This window comes from Chinchilla lanigera, unplaced genomic scaffold, assembly GCF_000276665.1.
Source record: "Chinchilla lanigera isolate Chin_1 unplaced genomic scaffold, ChiLan1.0 scaffold00067, whole genome shotgun sequence".
Lineage (NCBI taxonomy): Eukaryota > Metazoa > Chordata > Mammalia > Rodentia > Chinchillidae > Chinchilla > Chinchilla lanigera.
This window is the reverse complement of record NW_004955468.1, coordinates 1679756-1704328: the sequence shown is the minus strand read 5'-3', so window position 1 is coordinate 1704328 and position 24573 is coordinate 1679756. Positions and strand designations below refer to the sequence as shown.

Below are 24573 nucleotides of genomic sequence, written 5' to 3'. Positions count from 1 at the left end.
AAACTGAAATATAGACCAGGCTTAAGGACAGGGAACATTCAGTTATATCCCAATCTTTTTTTCTCCTGGAACTGGGGATTAAACCCTGGGCATCCACACTGAGCTACATTCCCAGTCCTTTTTTAAATATTTGGTTTAGAGACAGGGTCTTGCTAAGTTGCCCATTTAGCTTAAGATTTTTTTGGGGGGGGCACCAGGAATCGAACTCAGGACCTTGCGCTTGCCAGGCAGGTGCTTGTACCGCTGAGCTATATCCCTGGCCCTAAGTTGCCCATTTGCCCAGGCTGAGCTCAACCTTGTCCTCCTGCCTCAGCCTCCCAGAGTGCTGGGATTACAGGTATGTGTTTATAATCCAGCCCCATTTTAAAATTTTAAAACAAGGTCTTGCAAAGTTGGCCAGACTGGCCTCAAGCTTGCAATCCTCCTGCCTCATACTCCTGAGTAGCTGGAATTAATGGCATCTGCCAACACATAAAATTAATGATTTATTTTTTAAAAGAAGTACACAAAATAATGGACCTCACAAAGAAATTAACCATTGAAGATTTTAAAATTCATTGAATTTTACTTTCTGAGAAACTATAAGAACTTTAAAGAATGACCCCTATAGAAGTAAAAAGTTGAAAAAGTAAAAAGATAAAATTACCAGGCATGGTGTGACTCCATTTTAATATATATCACCCTCCCCCGAAAAGCACGAGACTCTTATGTTACAGAGGAATTCTACCGCTCTCTCAACAATGAAATTCTCTTAATGTGTTCTTTTAATTTATTCAGGTACATAAAGAAAGGAAAAAATTTCTAATTTCTTTTGTGAAGTGAATGTGATATCGATTCCAAAACTGAAAATATTCCAGTTCTCTCTCACTAACACTCTTGTGATATATTTCTACTCATAGAATATTTTTGACACCAAATATGTAGAAACCTTTCTCATACCAACAACAAACTCTCTGACTCTCTGAATATCAATCAGGTGCTCAACAGTTCAATTCTGACAATCAGAAAAGTTGTTTTTTTTTAAAATTTTGTGGTGCTGGGGATCAAATGCAGGCTCAAGCACAGAAGAAATAGCCCTACACTAATGAGAACCTCACAGGCCTGCACTATGGTTTCTATATACTATGTTCCACAAAAGGAACTAGAACTTCTTAACATGAATTTAGGACAATCTGTTGTCCCAGAAAGCAAATAAACTATCAGCTCTAAGAGTATCATGACAAAAAGACACATGAAGTAGAGGGAGAAAAGACAAAGGAACTGCCTAGAAAGGGCTCCTACTGGCTTAAGACTGAATAGTTTAACATGTTAAAGAAATGCAATAGTTTGAAACATACTAAATGTCTAAAAAAGCCGTAAGTCATCTGGTATTCAAAACTAACTCATTCACTTTGGGGACTTATTAAGTTATCAGGTACCAACTAATTTCTCTGAAAACTAACATATAAAGGGAAAGAATTAAGTCAATTATTCTGCCTTAAGACAACCAAATAGATAATAAAGAAAAATTTGTGGGTTCAGGGTATAGTATAATGGTAGAACATTTGCCTAGCATGGTTGAGCCCATGGATTTAATCCTTGACACAAAAAGGGGAAAAAAGAGTGTATGTATGTATATATATACACACACACACATTATAGATATATAGATATAGATTCTAACAAATATAAAAGGATAGAATTTTTATCTTTGTTTTTGAGACAGGGTCTCACTATGTAGTCCAGGCTGGCCTTGAACTCATGGCAATCCTCCTTCCTCAGCCTCTCAAATGCTGGAATTACGGGCATGTGCCACCTCACCTGGCTAGGGAAGAATTTTTAAACTGACCATATGTAACCCATAATGAAATAATGGTTCAATCATAACCTTCAGGCCAATGTTTCTTAACTTTTAAAATTTTTTACTTTATATATTTACTTAGATGATAAGGTCTTGTGGTGTTGCCCAGGCTGGCCTTGAACTCCTGGGCTCAAGTAATTCTCCTGCCTCAGCCTTCTGAGTACCTGGGATAACAGGTGGGGTAAATATTAACTGTGCTCAGCTAATATTTCTTATATTTTAAAGAAGTTTTCATTGTCACCTCCTTAAGAAGCTTTCTTAAGACCACACATGCCATTTTGTTGCCACAGATACAGTACTTGTCTGGTCATGTACTGTGGTCCTTGTAGAGTTACAGATCATTGTACTAAGTTTTTGACCCTCTCCCTGCCAAGAGCCAGATTTCACCCCCTTTGTAGAAATATCCCTTTTCCCACCATCGAAAATGATGCTTTAGGGAAAAAAGGATAATTTTATAAAGGAAAGATTAAGTGAACAACATTTCAACACTGGTCAATGACACTCTACTTTTAAAACCTCATAATGCAGTGTAACAGGAAGAACACAGCACCAACTACGAACTACTAGGATTTGGGCAAAATCTGATCTAAACGTGATCAAACATCTAGATCTAACTACACAGTTACAGAAAAATGGGTGATCTGGGAATAAATTCTTTAACACTACAAAAAAGCAACCAGCCAAAAGCAGAATGTGGAATATTCTATGGGGCAAATAATCCTCGCTTTTCTACAAATAAATGGCACCAATTTGAGCCAATACCTGCCACCACCACCCCCAAAAAAGCAAAAAGCATGAAGGAAACAGTTATAGATTTAAAAAGCTTAAGATATCTGGCAACCAAAAGCAATGTGTAAAATCTATATAGATCCTGATTTAAATATACCAATTGAGAAACTACTTTTGAAATAGCAAGGAAGATTTGAATATAGACTGGGTAAGAATATTATAGAAGTACTGTTAGCTTTTTGTGTTGGTACAAGAGCATAGTGGTTATTGAAAAATATGTCATTTTTGGTCTTTTATATACAGAAAAAGGAAATAATTTAGAAATACTACAGGAAAAACAAGAAGAATGATTGATACATTGTTTTTAATTATAGGTAGGAATTAGACACATTGAGGTTCCTACTTTCTATCCTGTTTGAAAAGTTCCATAATAAAGTTAAAAAGTCATCAAATTTTCCTCTGGAAGGTATAGTTGTTTCTCATCAATCTAAGTTCAGAGAGGACTGATATATAACTGGGTGAAAGGTGAGGTGTAGTATAGCTAGGGAGTGGAGCTACACTTTTGGTAAAAGGCGAAAGATTTATACGCTCTGAAGAGAAACCAGAGTATGGAGCTAGACTTTTGGGATGGCTAAATAACAATCACCAAGTGGCTGGTTCTTTAGGGAGATGTTGCAGAAGGTAGAAAATATCTTTAAAAGGAAGAAATTTAAGAAGAGAAAAAAACAGAAACTTACTTCATGCAAGACTTTTAGATGTATAATACTGTATTCTTCTCCTCTGTGTGCCTCTCCTGGAAAAAGGAGAACAAAGGAAATAAAAAAGAACTGTATCAAAACATCCTCAGCCCATAAAACTATTTAGAACTACCTCCCACATCAGCTTTTGCAAGGGAGAAAGATGTCTTCCAAAAGGGACTCTCAGGGTGGAAAATTAGTGATCTTCTTCCTTCCTGTGACACATCCAAGCCTAAATCCTGATCAGAAGAACATCTTCAAGAGCCCTATTCTCTGTAAAATGACAAATAACGACTATATCCATCCAAGTGTCAGCTGGCAGAATGTTACCCCTGTCAAATAAGGGAGGAGTATAGAAGTGCAAGAGAGAGCATTAGTAGTAGCAGTAGGTGGCAGGTGATGTGGAGGTGTTCAGGAAATGTAGCTTAAAACTGTTAAGTAGATCGTATTCATATCACTATTTGCCCATCCCAAGTAGGTTTGGGTTGTGAGGTGCAGAGTAGTGCCAGTCCAGATGTTCTCTTGCTCAAACTGTGAATCTCACTTTACTATAGTCTGAGCAGTCCTATTTAATTTTACTCAATAGAATCTCCAGTGGTTCTAAAAATTTCACAAGAGGTTATATCTTGTCTTGATACTTTCAACGAAATGTTGCCTGGGCCTAGAAAAGCTGCAAAAGACCAAGAGACAGGGCCTGGATTTCCCTCAGAGTTCTGGGCCAGACACAACCCACGGTAACCAGGCTGCTGGAGTATTGTACTTCCTGGCCGTGTGTTTGTGTGTGTGTGTGTGCACTTGAGACTGTGAGAGGAGGTATTAATGGCCCATTTAGATTATGTGTGAGAGGCTGTTTGGGATGCAATGATAGTTTTGGGGGTGATACGTGATTAATCAGGCAGCAACCAAATATAAATTAAGTGAATGGTATACTGAGAATCCACTTGTAATTGTAAATATGAGTGGAGTGTGTGTGTGAGCATAATATTGTGAGGATAGCCAAAATTGTGAAGTGCTATGGTGATATCTCCTAGCATCAGTTTCCTCTTGTGTAATGCTTTGGAATATTGCTCTCCAATAGAATTAACTACAAAACTGGTTTTTTTTTTATATCTTTGCTGTGCAATAATGCAGCCTTTAGCCACATATGGCCATGGAGAACTTGAAATGTTGCTGGTTTGACTAAGGAAATGGACTTTAAATTCTGATTAATTTTTATTAGTCTAAATTTAAACAGCTAGCTGTATGTAGCATGTAGTCTTTCTATTGGAGAGTGGAACCTGAAGCATCAATTTGCCTTAAAAGATTTGAAGTGGGTAGTTGGGCTTGGTGGCACACACATGTAATCCCAGCACTCCGGGAAACTGAAGCAGGAGGATTACAAATTTAAGCCTAGTGTTGGTAACTTAGTGCATTAGTGACTGTCTCTCTCTCTCTCTCCTGGGACTTAGAACAAGCATTGTTAATTTCCTACCACTTTGTTTGAAACTCTGTATTGTTTGTATTGTTCTTTTGCTATTTTGTAAATGGTTGTCTGTTTGTTAATGTTTTCCTCCTTTTATTTTTAAAATAAAAAAATAAAAAAAAGACAAAATTTGGGACTGTAGCTCAGCGCAAAGGCCCCAAGTTAAGTCACCAATGTTGGAAAAAAAATTTGAAGGTAGTTAAAATTTGGTAAATATTTGATCTGGTAAATATTTTAAAAAATGAATTTTATAGCAAGTGAAAAGAGATGAAATACAAACCTACTCTTAGTCTTTTTAAAATTGAATAATTTATACAAAGTTGATAAATATTGCATATACATCACAATGATTATCTCCATAAGCAGCCACCAATGCAGGTCAAGATAAAGATGCCAGAATGCTTCCTTGTGTCCCATCTTACTCAAACTGACTGCCCAGCAATGACCATTGTTTAGATTTCTAGCCCCATAAATTATTAGTCTGGGATAATTTTGAACTTTGAATTGATTTGAAAGTAATCACTGTTTTTTTTTTTAGACTAGATTCTTTTCTTTATTTTAAAGAGAAAAGAACAAAAGCAAAATAACAAAAAGATAAAAACAAAACACAAAAACTATAAAAATGATACAGCATTCAAAACAAGATGATACAGGGGCTGGGAACTTAGCTCAGCGGCAAAGTATCTGCCCGGCAAGCACAAGGTCGTTATTTTGATTCCTGGTACCAGAAGAACAAAACAAGATGATAGAAAATCTACAATGGTTGTTGTATTACTTGTTATTATCTTCAGAGTAGTTGCTCAGATTGCCAGATATAGGTATGCAAGATTGAGCAAACAATTAAACATTAACTGTTCCTTTCAATAAATCAGTGGAAACTAGTAGTACAATTATCTTAGCTATGTTGTGTATGTGTATATTTCCCTTCATCTTTCTTTTCTCCTTTCCCTCATCCCAGTTGTTTTGTTGTATTGGTTTTTTGAGACAGGGTCTCACTATGTAGCTTAGGCTGGCTGTGAACTATGTAGCTTAGGACGACTTCCAACTCATGGTGATCCTCCTGGCTCAGCCACCTGGGTGCTGATATTACAGTTGTGCACCACCATGCCTGGCTTTGAATGTAATGTGATGATATGTGGCCACACTGCAAGTATTCAGTACTTCAATTTTAAGTACTCCAACATGCTAAGAGTGACTTCATATAAAACAGTGCAGGTCTAAGCCATTAATTTCCACACATAGGTATGATAATTGTTTTCTTTTATTCATTCTTGAAATGCATGAAGTGCTTACAATGGGACAGGTATTAAAATAAAGTGTTAAGAGGTGAACAAATAGTATGAACAGTCAATCTTAATGTCCTGTATACATTACACTGTATTTAAGATCCCAATGTGTAGAGCATTAGCAGCTTCCACAATTTTTTTTTTTCCAGACAGGATCTTGCTATGTAGTTCAGGCTGGCGTGGATTTAGTATATATCCCAGGCTGGCACTGAACTCATGGCAATCTTCCTGCCTCAGCCTCCCAAGTGCTGGGCCTATAGGAGTGTGTCACCACACTTGGCTCACAAATTTTTACATATAGGCATTTTTAAAAAGTCATTCACTTCAAACTGGTTACAGCTTCATAGTTAATTTTACCTTTAGAAGAACACTAAGGAAATTTTCAAATACATAATTTACAAAAGAATCACAAAACAAATAAAAACTTTGTACTGAAGACTGTCATCATTTTGCCAAACTTAAATTATTCACCTTCACTTTGCTTTTGCATGAGCATTTTAAAGGACATTCCAGGTATCATATTATCTTCTGTGTATAAACTTCAGAATTTATCTCTAACAAAGACATTTTTCACACAACTACAGTGCTATTATCCATACCTAACAAAAAGTTTCTTAGTATTACCTAATACTATCAATGTTCCCATTTCCCCAATTGTTGTAAAAATGTCTTATTTTAAATGTTCGTTCAATTCATGATCTAATTAAGAACCATCCTTTCATGGCATCTGATTGGTCTCTTGAGTTCCACCTTCCTTTTTTCAATGTGATTTTATTCACTGAGAAACCATTCCATTCATCTTGTAGAATTACTTACGTTTTAGATGTGTCATGTCATGTAATTTGTTTTTCCACTTCTTAATTTTCACTAAACTGGAGTCAGATATTCAGGCTTAAATTCAGGTTCAATACTCTGGCAAGATGTATACATTGTACTTTATAACATTACAAGGCACATAACATTTTATGCTCCTAGTTTCGTGAGGTTGAGAGTGATGTATGGGTTCAGATGTTGCTAGCCTGATCTACTTGCTCAAAGTTCAAGTTAATCTTTCACTCATGACCTTAATCTCTATGGAGAATTGTCCCTAGATACATTATTATAAAATTCTTTTTCTAGTAGACTTTTCTAATTCTGTATTTTTTTGCATTCATTTGTTGAAATTCTCTATAAAAAACTTCACCTTCACATTATCAAATTCTGGTTGCTAGTAAACACAGTTTATACAGGAAACACAAGCTAAATGATCTTCCTTTTATTTAAGTTACATTATGAATTCGCTGATGGTAAGTAAGGTGGGAATGCTGTCTAAATGCCTTCTTACACTCCTTACATTTGTATGGCTTCTCGCCAGAATGAATCCTCTGGTGCTGAATAAGTGATGAATGAAGTCTAAAGGCTTTTCCACATTCCTTACAGTCATAGGGTTTCTCACCAGTATGAATGCTCTGGTGCTGAGTAAGTTGTGAGAGCAGTCTAAATGTCTTCTCACATTCTTTACATTTATAGGGTTTCTCACCAAAATGAATGCTCTGATGTTGAGTAAGTTGTGAGAACAGCCTAAAGGCCTTCCCACATTCCTTACAGTCATAAGGTTTCTCTCCAATATGAATGCCTTGATGGGAAATAAGTTCTGAATAACGACGAAAGAATTTCTGACATTCCTTACATTCGTACGGCTTCTCACCAGTGTGGATTCGCTGGTGGAGAGTCAGATGATAGCCACGACTAAAAGTCTTCCCACATTCCTTACAATCATAGGGCTTCTCACCAGTGTGGATTCTCTGATGAAGAGTAAGTTGCTGCCGCACTCTAAAGGCCTTTCCGCACTCCTTACAATCATAGGGTTTCTCACCAGTGTGAAGTTTGTGATGGACTCGAAGGCCTGTACTACACAAGAAAGCCTGACCACATTCCTTACACTCATAGCACTTCTCAGTAATGTTAAGCCTCTGATGTCGAGTCAGGTGTGCATACTGTCTAAAGGTCTTGCCACATTCCTTACACTCATAGGGTTTCTCACCAGTATGAATCCTTTGGTGAAGACTGAGCTGTCCTCGCACTCTAAAGGCCTTCCCACATTCTTTACATACATATGGCTTCTCTCCAACATGAATTCTTTGATGTACGCGAAGGTCTGAGCTACACGTAAAAATCTTTCCACATTTTTTACACTCATAAAGTTTGTCAGATGTATGAATTCTTTGATGACGACTAAGATGGGCACACTGTCTAAAGGTTTTTCCACATTCTTTACATTCATAGGGTTTCTCACCAGTATGGATTCTCTGATGGAAAGTGAGCTGTTGGCGTACTCTAAAAGCTTTCCCACAATCTGTGCATTCATAGGGTTTTTCTCTATTCTGACTTTTCTGATATAAAGTAAGGGATGAGAGTTTTCTGTAAGTGGGTATTTTTTCAGGAGTACTTTTTGTCACTTGCCTGAAATATACCTTGTAGGGACACTCTTGTCCCTCAAACATTTCATATTCACCATCTTTTCTGAAAAAAGAGTCTTTGAGCCCACAACTTTTGACTCTTTCCATTATTTCCCACTGAGATAAATTGATTTCATAAAAATCCTTTTCTTCAAATAACTTTCTAGTGTCATACCTGGATTCCAAACCTGAAAGAAAACAAGATAAACACATGATATTCTCCTATTCTAAACAAAATAAACAAACAAATAAAACCTTTATAATCAAAAACAAAAACAACAGAAAGTAAAGCCTAGCTAACATAAATGGGTTAAAAAACTCAAATTATGTAATCTAGAAAAAAGCTAAAGGAAATACGAGATAGTGAGTGAAGAACAATTGCTTTGATGCAGATCATAGTTCGAGAATCCCTACTTAAATTTTCTAATGATTTGTCTAGTCAATCAGAATAAAATGGAAACCTTTTACCATTAATAACATGTTTACCATAGGTATAATTTAAGCCACTGTCCCCTTTGCTCCTTACTTCCTTATCACACTCACCTCCTTTCATTTCTTAGAATATGTCATGATCTTCATTTCTTAGAGCTTTGCATTAGTTATATTATCTCCCAGGAATCTGGACATTTACATGATTGGATTCCTTTCATCAATCACATATCATCTTAAAAATCAGAAAAAAAAAAAAACCTGCTGACTTCATCTAATTCATATACATTACTTTCTATCCCAGTCACTTGTTCTCTGCTTAGCAGTTTTCTCAATTTTGTTGTTACCAATGAATTTCCTCATTTATTATTATCTTTACTTTTTTGCCTTAAACTTCCTCAAAGGAAGAAACAAATCTTAACATTGAAAAAACAAACCAGTAGTATATAGAAACTGTTATTTATTAAATTCTAATAATTAGTTAACAATTACTGAATATGCTGCCCTTAACCCAGTCCTAAACCTTATCACACTGATTAAATACTCTCTTTTTATCATTTCCTAGAGAGATGGGAAACAGCACATGTAAGCTATCTCGGTGAAATGTATACATGGAAAATAGAGATTTCTTTGCACATGACTATTCTTCTAGTTGCCTCTCTACATACATGTGCAGATATCTCCACTGCAGCTCAACTCGTACTTTGTGTAATCATGACTAAACTTTGTTCCCCCTTCATAACCAAGTCACGTGATGCTCTACCTATTTATCTTGGGGTGAGTTTGTTTAACTATACACACCTCTGTCACAAATATTCACCCTATTTGTCCCTTCATTCCCTTCCTCATATCTTCCCTAAAGTCCTCATAGCCAATAGCATCTTGATGGTATTTAAGAGTATTTTAACAACATGTTTATTTATTTATTTATTTATTTGTCTTTTTGAGACAGGGTCTCACTCTGCAGTTCAGTCTGACCTTGAACTCACTTATGTAGCCCAGGCTGGCCTTGAACTCACAACAATCCTCCTGCCTCAGCCTCCTGAGTGCTGGGATTATAGGTATGTGCCACCACACCTGGCTTAGCAATAGATTTATACCATAGTAAAAGACTAGTAAAATTCTAAGCAAAGAGATGTTTTTTTCAAATGTGTATTTTCTTAAAATTTTGCAACAGGAGTTCAATACTTTTTAAAAAGAAAAAGATTTCTAAAAAATCTATAATGTAACAACGTTATTTGTAAATGACCAAACTAGAAACAATCTAAGTGCTCATCAACAGAAGAATAGCTAAGTAAATTACGGCTTAATAATACAACAGTATATAACAGTAAGAATGAACAATCTATAATACATGCAGCCATGAGAATCAATTTCACAAACATACTGGTGAGTAAACAAAGCCAGATATAAAAGAATATATACTGTATGATTCCCTTTTTATAAAGTTAAAAAAATAGTTATAAACTAATCTGTGGTGTTGCTAAGGTTAGAAGAGTAAGTAAACCATGAAACAGAGAAATGACAAGAAGGAGTCAGGGAGGGGTCAATCTCTATTTCTGAATCTATGTGTTAATTAGATGAGTATGATTACATTATGAAAATTAATTAAGCTGCACACTAATGATTTGTGTGTATGTTTATGTTTCAATAAATTTACTTTTAAAAAGATGTATCAGGCTGGGTATGGTGCTGCATGCCTATAATCCTACCCCTGGGGAAGCTGAGGCAGGAGGATCATGAGTTCAAGGTCAGCGTGGACTAAATAGTGAGTTCATGGTGAGCCTTAGTCTCAAAAAAAAAAAAGCAACAATCTCAGCACTTAAAAGGCTGAGGCAAGAGGACTGCTATGAGTTTAAGGCCAGCCTGGGCTACATAAACGAGTTTAAGGCCAGCCTGCACTACTTAGTAAGACCCTGTCTCAAAAAAAAAAACAAAAATGAAACAAAAAAGATATACTAAAAAAAAATTAAAAGGAAATAATAATTTAAACAATGTGGATAAATGTGAGCAAAGACAGGTAAATGAATGGCACAGGAAACATTGCTATGAAATCTATGGGTGTTTCTCTAGGTCTGCCTCCCCACTCAAAGAAGTAATTTAAAAATTTTAACCATTTTGTAGAATTTTGGGGAGAGAGTTCAAGTAAAGCCTTAATAGGACAGATAAGATATAAATGATATCATTTGCTAAATAACATTAGTAAATAAGCAAGCAGCTATAAAAGTACAAACATTAAGAATTAAGATGGTAAAAAAAAGCAAAGCCAACCCCCCAAAAAAACCAAAAAGAAATTAAGACAGTAATTTCAGAATTTACTTGCAAAATAAAAACTAATAATCTAAATGGAAAGTGATAGTCAAATCATAATTAAGCACTAAAATATGTGTGAGAAAAATCATTAAGAATTAAGATGGCCCTGTAATCCCAGCACTTAGGAGGCTGAGGCAGAAGGGCTGTTGAGAGTTTAAGACTTTGTAGCCTGGGCTACAAAGTGAGTTGAAGGCCAGCCTGAACTGCGTAATGAGACCCTGTCTCAAAAAGACCAAAAAAAAAAACAAACAAACAAAAAAAACAAACAAAAAAAAAAACAAACTAAGATGGTAAAAAAAGCAAAGCCAAACCCCCAAAAAACCAAAAAGAAATTAAGACAGTAATTTCAGGATTTACTTGAAAATTAAAAATTAAAAACTAATTATGTAAATGGAAAGTGATAGTCAAATTATAATTAAGCACCAAAATGTGTATTAGAAAAATCAAGAAAATATTAATGTTACAGCATAAAAGTCCATACAAATTGAGATAAGAAACATTAAACATTGGTAAACTAATGAAATAAACAAAGTGAGTAGACAAGGTCCAAAGCAAATAAAAGCATAAACAACTGTAGGACAAAAACATCCATACTCACTGATAAATCAGAGTAAATGTATCCTACTAAATCTGAAGGTTTTCATTTTTTAAAAAATCCCAGTGTTAACACAGTAAAACTGAGACTGCATGCACGCCTCCAGTTTAGGTGACAAGACAGATTATGACTGTGGCATTCTAGGCATTCTGAGCATTCTGAAGTTGGAGGTTCCTCAATAGAGTGATGGCAAACCTTTTAGAGACTGGGTACCAAACTGCAGCCCCAAACCCCCTTATTTATCAATTTATCAAAATGCAACATTGCAATTAAACCTGAATACTGAGGTTTTAGTTTAAAAAAAAACAACTCATACATTAACATCTTTTGTCTTTGTTTTCCGTACCAAGAATTGAACTCAGGACCTTGTGCTTGCCAGGCAGGTGCTGTGCCGCTGAACTAAATCCCCAGCCCAGCATCTTTTGTCTTAAAAACACAGTAACACATGTGCCATAGGTTCACTACCACTGCTCTATAGTATAAACAGCTGAGTTGAGACAGCATATATGATTCCAAATTTGATGGTGCCAGTTCACATTCCTGCAAGCACTAAAATTATTCAAGTTTAATGACAACCTTTTCTGTGGTAACTAAGTTGAATGCTTGGAGGTACTGTTATAAATGCACACTGCATTGTTGTCAGGGTAGGTATGGCTGAAAAAATAGTAAAAGACAGGAAACACAGATATTCAAGAAGGATTCTGCATTTACATAGCTTCATGAGTATCTTTACATTCCTGCTCTAAGTCAAAATAGCTTAAAGTGGAAAGGATAACATATATATCATATGTGCTCTAATCAAGATAAAATGGCCTGCATCTACACTGAAACAAAAGACCCTGCTAAACAAAAATTAACCCCTGGTAATAAATTTTACTTTTCTACCTGTTATGATACATAAACAAAATATTTAAAATTAATAAACTAAATAGTTGAGATTCTAATGAATCAAAGTGCTTTATTCTAGTTATATTACTAATGTAAAAACAATATATTAACTAACCCACCTTAGGTCAGCATAAGTTATTTTTACTTATTTCTACTTTTTTAATTTAAAAAAAATAAAAAGCAAATTATCTGGTCATAAAATCATCTTCCTGAGGTATAGTATTTCCTAAAGGAGAAAATTATTCACCACTTGTTTTGCTAATATATGATTATATGGGGCATTCTTGTGAGGCAGGAGGATTGCAAGTTCAAGGCAACTTAGTAAGACCCTATATAAAACATCAGGGGGGGGTAGAGACACAGCTCAGTATGAATGCCCTAGGTTCAACCCCCAGTATCTAAAAAAAGATACTGGATAAACAATTCAGTATTTGTGACACTGGCAGTTCTAATGACTTTAACACCGGGGTTAGGGTGTTAGTGTATCGAGACACCTGAAGTTGGGCACAGTGGCAAGTTTGAGGTCAGCCTGGGTAATTTAGTGATTAGTGAAACCCAGTCTCAAATTTAAAAAGGTCTAGAGATATTTGGGTTACATCCCCAATATGAGAGTTACAGACAGAGAGAAAGAGAGAAAGAGAGACAGAGATGGGGGGGCAATGACAGAGACAGACACAGAGAGGGAGAGACAGACAGACAGAGATAGAGACAGAGACAGAGACAGAGAGAGAGAGACAGAGAGAGAGAGACAGAAGAGACAGAGAGAGAAGAGACAAAGACAGAGAGAAACAGAGAGATAGCGTGTAACAGAAAATGGTCCCCCAGTCAGTATACTTCAGTTTCTTAGTTACCCAGGAAATAGTTCCTGTTGCAGTTCCAGTTGCTTCTGTCTCTTAGAAACAGCTGGTCACTGTGATGCATATTTTAAGAACCAATCAAAGACAGCCAAGTACGCTGCCTTTGTACTCCCCCTTGTAGACCCCACAAAAGCCTCCTTCCCTGAGCCTTCGGGTCTGATGTTTTGAGGAACAACTGATTCCTAGTCAGTGCCCATCTGACATTAAATAAATCTGCCTCCAAATCCTGGATGTCCTTTCAGTGTTTCTCTTTGCCATTGCAAGAGGAGAAACAGACAGAGACAGAGGGACAGACAGGAGAGAGACAGAGACAGAGACCTAAAACTGTTAAAACTCTTAAACCACAGAATTGCACTTCTGAAAATCAATAATGATCAAAGACTGAATTCCAATGAAATAATGAATAATCTTCCCATTCTATAGATTATTTTGCTGCCTCTTTCACCAGAGTCAGAAACTACAGAAAGAAAAATATGTATTCTCAGCCGAGCATGGTGCTGCAAGCCTATAATCCCAGCACTCGGGAGGCTGAGGCAAGAGGATTGCTGCCAGTTCAAGGCCGGCCTGGGCTACAAAGTGAGTTCAAGGCCAGCCTAAACTGCATAATGAAACCTTGTCTCAAAAAGACAAAAAAAGGGGCCTAGGATACAGCTCAGCAGCACAGAGCCTGCCTGACAAGTGCAAAGTCCTGAGTTCAATTCCCATTCCAAAAAAAAAGTATTCTCACCTTCATCACACTATCTAATCAACTTCTCTGAATGTGTATCAATGCATGATTTTCCTTTATAAGTTGATCCATTCATTATATACTAAGTCACTGCTTACAAAACTATTCTTTCTACTCCACCAATTTCCTTCTCTTTGAAATAATTCTCTAAAGCTTATAAGCATTCTCCAATATCTTATATCTTCAAATATAGTCCCTGTATTCTGTGTCTGCTTCTCTTTTATGTCAAAATTTCTTGAAAGAAGTGTTTATATTATTTCCCCATCATCTCACCTCCTATTTTCTTTTCCTTTAATCTCCCAAGAACTTTTAAAACAAAATAAAACATTATTATGGATCATTTATAACATACACAAAAGTAAAGCAATATAGCTCCATGTATCCAGCAATCATCAACCTGTATCTCATGGTGACCAATGTACAGCTCAACCTACTTTCTTCACATTACATGAAGTACATTTCAGATATTGTTTAATTTCATCTGTACTGATTTTATTATTTACCTCCAAAAGGATATGTAACATAACTACAACACCACTACCTAAACCTAAAAATAGTAATCTTTAATACCAACAATTGGCATTCATATTTCTCAGAAATGAAATTATAAACAAATTACAAATAATTTATCCAGTCTATAAAATGCAACTGTTATGTTTTTTTTTTAATTTTATTTTAAAGAGTAGTAAATGAGAAAAAAAAAAAGAATAGCAGCATACCAGCATCACAAACATAAAAAAACCAAAGCAAGAATTTAAATGGATTGTTATATGTTTTTATATCTCTTTTAATCTATACATTCTACCATCTTTTAATTTCCTTTATAACTTATCTTAAACTGTTTTTGGTACTGTCATTTCCCATATTCTGAATATTGCTAGCTACACTCACAAAATGGAGAACACGTTCTTCTCTCTTTTCTTCATGAATTGGTAGCTGGCTTCAGAAGCTTGATCAGATTTAGGACAAATTTCATTGGCAAAGTTACTTCATAATTGATGTTGTGTTCTTTCATTGGAAAAGCAATGTCTGACTGTCTTTACTTCTGTGATGCTATCAGCATTGGCATTCAATTCTTAGATCTAATAGTTCTTAACATTTAAATTCTACCATTTTGTCTTCATTTAGTCACTTTTATTAAAGGAAACATACTTCAATCTACTATCTAATGGTGTGGTTCTTATAAGAAGGGCTGGATTAATGTTTCTTTTCCTTTAAAATTTATTTTTTACCAGACGCAAATGTGTAAACATCATACTCTCTCCCTAGAATGAGAAGCTGAAAGAGTAAATGTGATCCAGAATGTACAATAGATACTGTAAAGTGGGAAGAAACTTTAAAAGGAAAGAGAAACTGGTTTAGGGGAATGTAAAAAAGAAGGAAGGGAAAATCAAAAGAAAATATATATATATATATAAGATAGTTAAAATAGTTATGCTGCTAATTTCTCTTAGTTCATTGAAAAGATAAGTTTGTGCTAATATTGTTTGGACAATTAAATGCTGATATCTCATACTCTCTGAGTAACTAAAAATAACAACATGCAATGTATTAACCATTGTTATCATCCTATCATATTGTTTTGGAATTTTGGGTTTTTTTGTTTTTGTGGGTTTGTTTCTTTAAAATAAAAAAATAAAATTTATTTTTCAAATAACTTAGTTCTGTACCCGATTCCAGTGGTAAACAATTTGCTGTTAGGGGCTTAGGGTGTAGCTCAGTGATACAGTACCTGCTTCACATGTGCAAGGTCCTGGGCTTAATTCCCAGCACCACTCCCAAAAAGAAAAAAATTATGGAATTAAGTAATTTATGTTTTGCAATATATTGCGGTTATTCAGTTTACTAATGGTAAAATAGTCCCATCTTTGGCCACTTGAAGCCTCTTTAAATTGGCTCCTCTTCCCTGACTACCTAAAATTACTCCATTCACTCATTCTAATTCTCCTCATTACCTTACTCACTTTTCTTCACAACACTTAATCCTTTCACAATATTTATTTTTATTTTGACAGCCTTTTCCCAACATTTCCTTTTTATTATGTTCATTTATTTAGGTTATTAATATACCCATTTATATCATTTAACAGGGTTATTCTTGAAAACATTACGCTTTACTAAAAAGAATAAAGTATTTAGTGTGATTTGCATTATTTCTTTTGTCCAAGCTTCCTATTTTTTTACCAGTTCTACAAATTATGAAAGAACGGGTTTATTTATAAGACTGTGGTTCCCTGGCTTTGGGGAGTCAGGAGGAGATGACTGCTTCCACGCACATCTCCATCTTCCTAGAGACACAACTCAGAAGAAGAGAGTGCTTGGATTTTCATTATACACATGTGCTTTGTGTAAATAAATGTTTATAATTTTATACTGAAGATAGAATAAGCGTTAGAGCTTCCAACTGTATATTTTTTACTTCTATAGATTTTAAAACTATGATCCTTTATATATCTGTTTTTGCGGAACTGTAAGTTTTATGGCAAGCAGTATTGTTAACTTTTTATGATCATCAGATGTACATAAAAATCCTATTAATCCCTTTATTCTTCCATTTCCCGTAACTCTGGTATACACCAAAAATAAGTCTTTACTTTCCTTGTTTTATCATTATAAAAATGATAAAAGTATTTTGCTAGTAAAAAAAAAAAATGGTGGTTCCTTTTTCTGTAATCTATTGCTGTACAATTGTATGCAGAATAGACTTATGCACCTACTATAAACTGAAAGGAAGAAAAACTACAAAGGAAAGAAAGTTGCTAAAGGGTCTTAACCAGTCAGGAGTAAATATATAAGGGAAACATATCAGAGAGGAGAAAGTTTCTGATTTCACTGGCACATGAAAATACAACAAAATACAGCCAATTACAAAATCTCAGCTAACAATTTCAGGTTTTTGGCTGAAAATACACTCTATGGACAAAGAATCCCATCTGCGGGAGCTCATTAGAATCTCAGGCCTCCATCAGACCTGCTGAATTGCAATCTGCATGTTAGGCTGCACTGTAGCTCAGTAGCAGACCACTTGCCTAAGGGAGGTACTGGGTTCCATACCTAACACCTCAAAGCAACACAAAACAAGAGACTAGAACCTACATTTTAACACGGGCCTCACATGGTTTATATGTATAGCAGAATTTTACTGAGAAACATTAGTTTACAATCTATTTGGGGGAATATTGGTACTTCGCAGCTGATGCAAGTAAACAAATCTTGCAGTGAATTTCCCAGTATTTAGTAAATCATTTATCTGTTTATTTTGTTTTGTTTTGTAGTGCTAGAGATTGAATACAGAGCCTTGCCTGTGCTAGGCAAATGCTATCACACTGAGCTACACCACCAAACCATTTACTGGTCTACTTGCTTATTGTATGAGTCCCCTACTACAATGTCAACTGAATGGAAAGAAGGCTATGAAGAAACATATACATAAGAGCTGAAATACAAAAGATGAGCTAGAAAAAAATTAGATCCAAAATACAGGTAGAATGACTACCACTAGCCAAAAAAGTTTTCCCCTATTGAAAGAGGAGGGAACTATGAGAAAGAAGAAGCAGTGGTGCATCGAAGCAGATGAAATCTCTTTCATGACTCAGGCTGAAAAGGTCTATGTTTTCCTCCCAAGTTTCAGGTCTCTGTTTCACAATCAACATCTAAGGGCTGTGTTTCCTCTTAACTGGGAGGTGTATGCCACACCACAGTGGTTTATCTCTTCCCGACTAGCACTTGCTTACCTAGGCTCCATCTTTTCTCATCCGGCATAAGCATCCAGGGCTCTTTTCCTTGTTCCAATAGGGTAATCACATCTGGTTTAGTAAAGGAACACCCTGCTTGAAAAAAAAATAGTAAAGAAAAAAATTATTTGATCAAGTCTTCCAACTAAAGAAAGGTAGCAGGATACAAAAATATTCAAATTAGAATAATTTTAGGATCGTAACAAAAAACAAGAACCAAGAGATACGTCTTATTTAATTTAAACTCACTACAGACTTTGTTCTTTGACAGGAAGTAACAGTTTAGAGTACAGGATTCAAATCTGGCCTCTGATACCTGAGTCACCAGGGTAGATAATTCCATCTTTCTATGCCTGTTTTCTCTGTTTCTCACCAGGATATCTGTCTAGTCTTAAATGCAAATTTCATATATCTTACACTTTTAATCAGAAACCAGTTAAAAGAGAGTATGTCCGTCTTAGGAAACTGAATAGGTCCACTTGAGTTTTAATTAACCCAGCATCATATACATTGTATATGCTCTTAAGAGGTAAGCAGAATCAGAATCTCTCTTACCACAGGTGAGTCCACAAAAATCATGGACTATTTCTCACAGTGTGATTCCAGAGTGCTTTGCAGTGGTTTTGCTGTGTCTAAGAATTTATACTCAGGGGTCATTAAAGAGGTAATAAGAAACAAAGGAAGATGTAAAGTGCACTGAATTATAGTGGGAAATGAAAATGCTTAATAGAGATGTCTACTTCTAAACCACAAAGAGATACTCAAATAGTTTTTAGAGAGCCCTGATATTCAGTCTTATAAATTTCTATATTGGGCCAGGGATATACTCAACAGCACAATGCCTGCCTGGCAAGCACAAGGTCCTGAGTTCAATTCCCAGTACCAAAAATAAATTTAAAAAAAATAAATTTCTAAATTATTTGATACAAAGCAGCTTACCTAGTGATACCAAGTTGCTATAGTTTTCTAATACCACATCTCTGTACAAATTCCTCTGATAGGAGTTCAGGCATTCCCACTCTTCCTGAGAAAAGTCTATAGTCACATCTCTGAACATCACCAAATCCTGAAATGACAAACACATGTACTATGCGTAAGGTGAAAGAAAATAGTTTCAAGATGGAAAAAAGGTCTTAATGATATAAATCAAATAAAAAGGTTGAAGCTAGAAACCCGTGATGTGGGTAGGTGGGAATAAGGAAATAAGTGTGACATTCAAGGAATACATGCCCTTGAAGATCTCTATTGCGTGCCTGAAATTCCAGCATTCTGGGAAGAAGATGGCAGGTCTGAGTCTAGCCTGGGCAATTTAGTGAATCAGTGAGACCATGCCTCAAAATTTTAAAAGGTTAAAAAGCAGCTGGGGAACACAGCTCAGCAAGAAAGCCCTGGGCTCAATCTCTGGTTCTTAAAAAAAGATCCCTATTAACACACACCAGACACTGGTAGATGTTTTCTGTAAGGGGGCAATACTAAGCTTTGCATGCCACATATCGTTTCCACTGCATATCCTTCTTTTTAAACAAGTTTCTCAAAATGACATTTGCTTACGCAAACACAGACTTTGGCTTATGGTCCAAATGGGTAGTATTTGTAGTTTGCCCAAAATTGCTGTAGCCAAACCTTCTTTTTTTTTTTTTTTTTTTTGGTTTTTCTCCGGTACCGGGAACCGAACTCACGACCTTGCGCTTGCCAGGCAGGCGCTTTTGCCGCTGAGCTAAATCCCCAGCCCCCAAACCTTCTTATATACTATGTGATACCTAATTTTATTTATTTTCAGGTAATTAACAGAAATTCCCTATTAACTGAAGTAAGTTCCCAAGAACACTGCTTAAAAAGGACCTAAAAATTTATCAATAAATATAATTTACTCTATCTTTTTTTTTTTTTTTTTTTTTGCCTTTTTCAGGGTCTCTTTACATAGTTCAGACTGGCCTTGAGCTCACTTCGTAGCCCAGGTTGGTCTCGAACTTGCAACAATCCTCTTGCCTCAGCCTCTCGAGTGCTGGGATTACAGACATGTGCCACCATGCCCGGCACATATATGATTTTTGGAAATTTGGTACACACCTGGAATCCCAGCACTCCAGAGGCTGAGGCAGCAGGATCACCATGAGTTTGAGGTGAACCTGGATTCAAGGGCAGCCTGAACTACATAGTGAGACCCTGTCTTAAAAAAAACAAAAAACAAAAACTTGGCCGGTGTGCATACAGCCACAAAGGGAGAGCTGAGGGATACACAGGATACACCTGGGATGTCAGGCTCAATCCTTCACTGGAATGGGAGAGACTGGGAAGCAGCTACTGGGTGGGGCTCTGCTAGGAAGTTTTAGAATAATAAATGAGAATGTTTACATAAGCTAAAGAAAAGAAAGTGACAGAATTTTCTTTTACTTTTTTTGAGACAAAGTTTCGATATGTAATCCAGGCTGACCTTGACATGCTACGCAGCCCAAGTTGGGCCTGAAATCACAATCCTCCTGCTGCCACTTCCCAAGTCATGGGATTACAAGCATGTGCCACCACGTCCAGCATAAAGATGGAATTTTAAATAGACAGAAACTAACTTACATGAGCCATGATTTTAGAGTTGCAACAAGGTTCATTTACTGGAGTAGCAGAGTCCGCAGAGGCCACAGCTGGGGGAAGAATGTGAAGCCATCAGAACACAATTGCCTCAGAGCCTCCAAATGTTAAAAACTTTTAACTCCAAATGTTAAAAACTTTTAACTCCAAATGTTAAAAACTGTTACATAACACTTCTCCACTCCTCCATGTAATCATGGGTCCTAACACACAGACAAGTTATGAGCGGTTAAGAGGTAGATTAGACAAACATCTATCCTCCCAAAACTGTAGGAAAACCAGCTGCACAGAGACTAGACATATAGCAGAGAATCTCCTACATCAAAGCACAAGCTCAGCCACTTCAGCAGAAAAGCTTCCAGTTAGTCTCTGTCCACTACACACGGGGCCGGGTCTGGACCTATGACGACGCTGTCCTGAGAAGATCCAACTCCATTCCCATCTCTCCAGCTCAGAAGAGGCTACATCCTCTAAACCAGAACCTCCTTCCTGGCCTTTCCAAACTTGAAGGCAGAAAACAGCACAGCTAAGCGTTTCCCAAACTTTTTTGCAAATTGGATCACCTGGAAATCTTCATATATACTGATACCTAACCCCTGCACTAAGCATTTTGATACAGTTAATATAGTATATGACCCAGAAATGATGATTTTAAAGACCTCAGGTTTTTATAAAATCTCCCTCTGCATAAGTTTTAGACATTTCTAGCTAAATGGATACAACTTGAGGACATCCTCTTACGTGATATAAAATGGACACGGGTAAATACTGCATTGTTTCTCTGGTATGAGAAACCAAAAGTGTAAATAAGGATCAAAATATATAAGATATTGTGAGATAGGAAGAAAATGTTTAAATGAGAAGGGGAAGTAGGAACGGGGGAGGGGGTAAAGGAAAGAAGGGGGAAAATGATGAGAAAAGTAGGAAAAATGGAAACAAAGCTTTTATAAATATGGGGGAGAAAAGGGGTTGAAAGGAGGATAGGGGAATGGAAAAAAAAATCAAGTTGTGTCACACACAGGTACAGATTCCCAATGATGAATGTGATCATTATGTATACGTAAAATGTACCAATAAACATAATGTAAATAAATAAATAAAATTTTAAAAGTCTCCCTCTGGAGATGGTAATAGGCAGCACAGTTTGGTTGGTAGTCAAACTTCAGTGAGCATCAGAATCACCTGAAGGGCTGGTTAAGCAGACTACTAGGCAGGAGGCTGAAGACTACATTTGAGGATATGCAGTTCCAAAAAGTTCCCAGGTGACACTGCTACTACTGGTATCCAATGCCATACTTTGAGAACCACCTGTACAGACCTTGTCTAGCAGCCTTTATTATGACAAAACTGCAGTTGCAGTTTTGTGTCCCAGTGTGGGTCCCAGCTTAGCTACCATTCCCAGAATTCCCTGAGCTCACTGCTCACTATTTTCCCATTCAGGATCATTAATACTGTCTGCAAGATCATAATTACTACCTAATCTTTCCCAGTATCCAGACTGGGAAGAAGTGAATTTGTGAAACCTGAGCATAGATAATGGTCCAGGAAGAAATAACTCACTGATTCATTAGTTAGAATCCACTAAGAGATGCATACTAAATGAATTGCATTAGCAGATTTGAAAAATTAATTATACTTCATTCAGTATTTACTATGTTTTTGGGGAAACAGATACTAAATAAGAATGAAATGATGTGTGAATACAAAGTAAATATAATGCAACCAGAAAAGCTAACTATCCTTCAACAAGATTAAATATGGTAGCAGTCAAGATTAATATATAAATTTTAAAATATGTAAATTAATAATTTTTTGAATATTTTAATCAGTAATACTTAACAAAATATCATATACTTTTTCTTATGACAAAGTATTTTTTATTATCACATAACATTTCATGACATAGATGGAGTGTGACTTAACCATATTCACATAGATGGATATTAATTTTGTAGAAGAATATCCCCAAAGTCATCTTCAGTTATTCCAGACTTTGATTCTAGGCCAGTGACAATCAATCTTGTTGGGTATACACACTTTGATAAGATGAAATTATGGTTTTCCTCCCACTAATTAACATTTACAAATATATGCAAAACTTCTGAGTATAATACTGAGATTTTTGTTGCTCTGAAAGCCTATAAACAGACTCCAAAGATTTCACATTATGCATTCCTGTCCTGCTTCACTTGAGTTTTTGGCCCATTTTCCTCCTTACAAGAATTCACCATAGTTAACTTCATGTTTTCAGGGTCTGGGGATTTAGCTCAGTGGCACAGCGCCTGCCTGGCAAGTGCAAGGTCGTGAGTTCAATTCCTGGTACCGGAAAAAACAAAAAACAGCACAAAACTTCACGTTTTCATTGCCCTTGGGAATACGGAAAGCTGATAGACATGACCAAGCATTATCAAGTAACAGCAATAGCTCCTTTAAATAATTAATTATGGACTGTGTGCCAAATATTCTTCTAAACCCTTTACAGATATTAACTCATGAAATCTTCAGAATCACCCCCTAAAGTATGTACTATCAATTCTGTAATAATAGTATATACTATTACACTAAGCAAATCAAAGCTCAGAAAATATAACCCAAAGTCAGATTTCAGTGCCATGCAAATCCTCTTAATCTAGGTCTAACATTCTTAACCACATTACACCTCTCAGTCCACCCAAAGGTACAGCTAAAATAAATTCATGTTGCCAAACGCAAACTGTATCTGGCTGGCACCAAAACTTTCACTCACGGATGCCCTGGAGACACTCTTATTCGGGAGTCACTAAAATATCTAACTAACCCCTACACTAGTCCTAACAAATCACAGCCCAAAACAAACCATGAACATCAGCTTTCAGCAGGAGTTATTTGTCTGTCATCAAAATCCTTAGAACGAAGGGCTGGGGATTTAGCTCAGCGGCACAGCGCCTGCCTGGCCGGCATAAGGTCGTGAGTTTGATTCCCAGTACCGGGAAAAAAAAAAAAAATCCTTAGAACGAAATACACAGCACATGCCTAATTAATTACAGAACTGCATGAAAAGCACACTAGAAAGAGGAATCTCCTACTTAGGTCCCTTGCCATTAAACAGGTAGAGAAATCCTCAGGCCTGACTCAATGAATCGATCATTCTTAAGAGTTTTCAAAGGAAGGAAATCAAATAACCCCATGAGGAAATCAAATGCATTTCACAGAAACAAAGAAGCAGCACAAACTCAAGGAGCCCGTCTTTTAGACGAGCACCAGTGACTGGCTGCACTTTAACAAGGGCCCTTTTCTTGGAGACCAGCAAGAAACGGGGTATACAGAGGGGGCTCATGACACCCCAAGCTTTTGTGAACTCGGTGGGAAACCACTCTCCACGCTAACCCCCACCTGCATGCACGACAGCAAATGAGGAGAAGGGAGGTCTGCAGCCACCCGCGTCTGGGATCGCAGCTCTATATACCCCACCACCCCGGGGGCCGCCCTGTGTCTAGTTGCAACTGTGCAACGGTGCTCCCAGCACCCACAGACCCTTCCCAAACCTCTGTCCTGGCTTTTTGCAGCGGTCCTCCACTGTGAGCCTCCTCGGGTTCCGTCTCGGGTTTTCTTTACGACCAGGCCTAGGTGGCAGACGGAGACAGGAGCGCGGAGCCTCAGGCTCTCCCACTGCACAGTAGGCCGCACCCACAAACGGGGCCGGCTCCGTTACTGCCACACAAGCCACCGCGCAACCCCTCGGTCTGAGAGTCTGCAGACCCTGGCCGGTCCCGGACTCGTTTGCTTTGGAAAAACAACCACACCCGAGCCTCGCTCACCCGGACCTGTCCTCACTCAACTTCAAAGATGCCCAGTGTCCGATTCCACCGCGCTAGGGTTCTACAGAAACGCAGGCTGGGTCCGAAGTGCGCAGGCGCAGGCCGGGGCGGGGGCGGGGCCAAGCGTCGGGCGGCCGGGCGCCGGGAGGGGGAAT

The 24573-nt window shown here is 37.0% G+C and overlaps 1 protein-coding gene across 1 annotated transcript in view; it reads right to left on the bottom strand.

Annotated features, from left to right (window-relative positions):
* Positions 1-24573, bottom strand: part of LOC102027163 (zinc finger protein 850-like) — a 124580-nt gene that overhangs the window by 44207 nt on the left and 55800 nt on the right. Inside the window, 2 exon segments of the mRNA XM_005399890.2 lie at positions 7320-8191; positions 8267-8410. Coding sequence (XP_005399947.2) covers positions 7320-8191; positions 8267-8410 — 1016 coding nt within the window.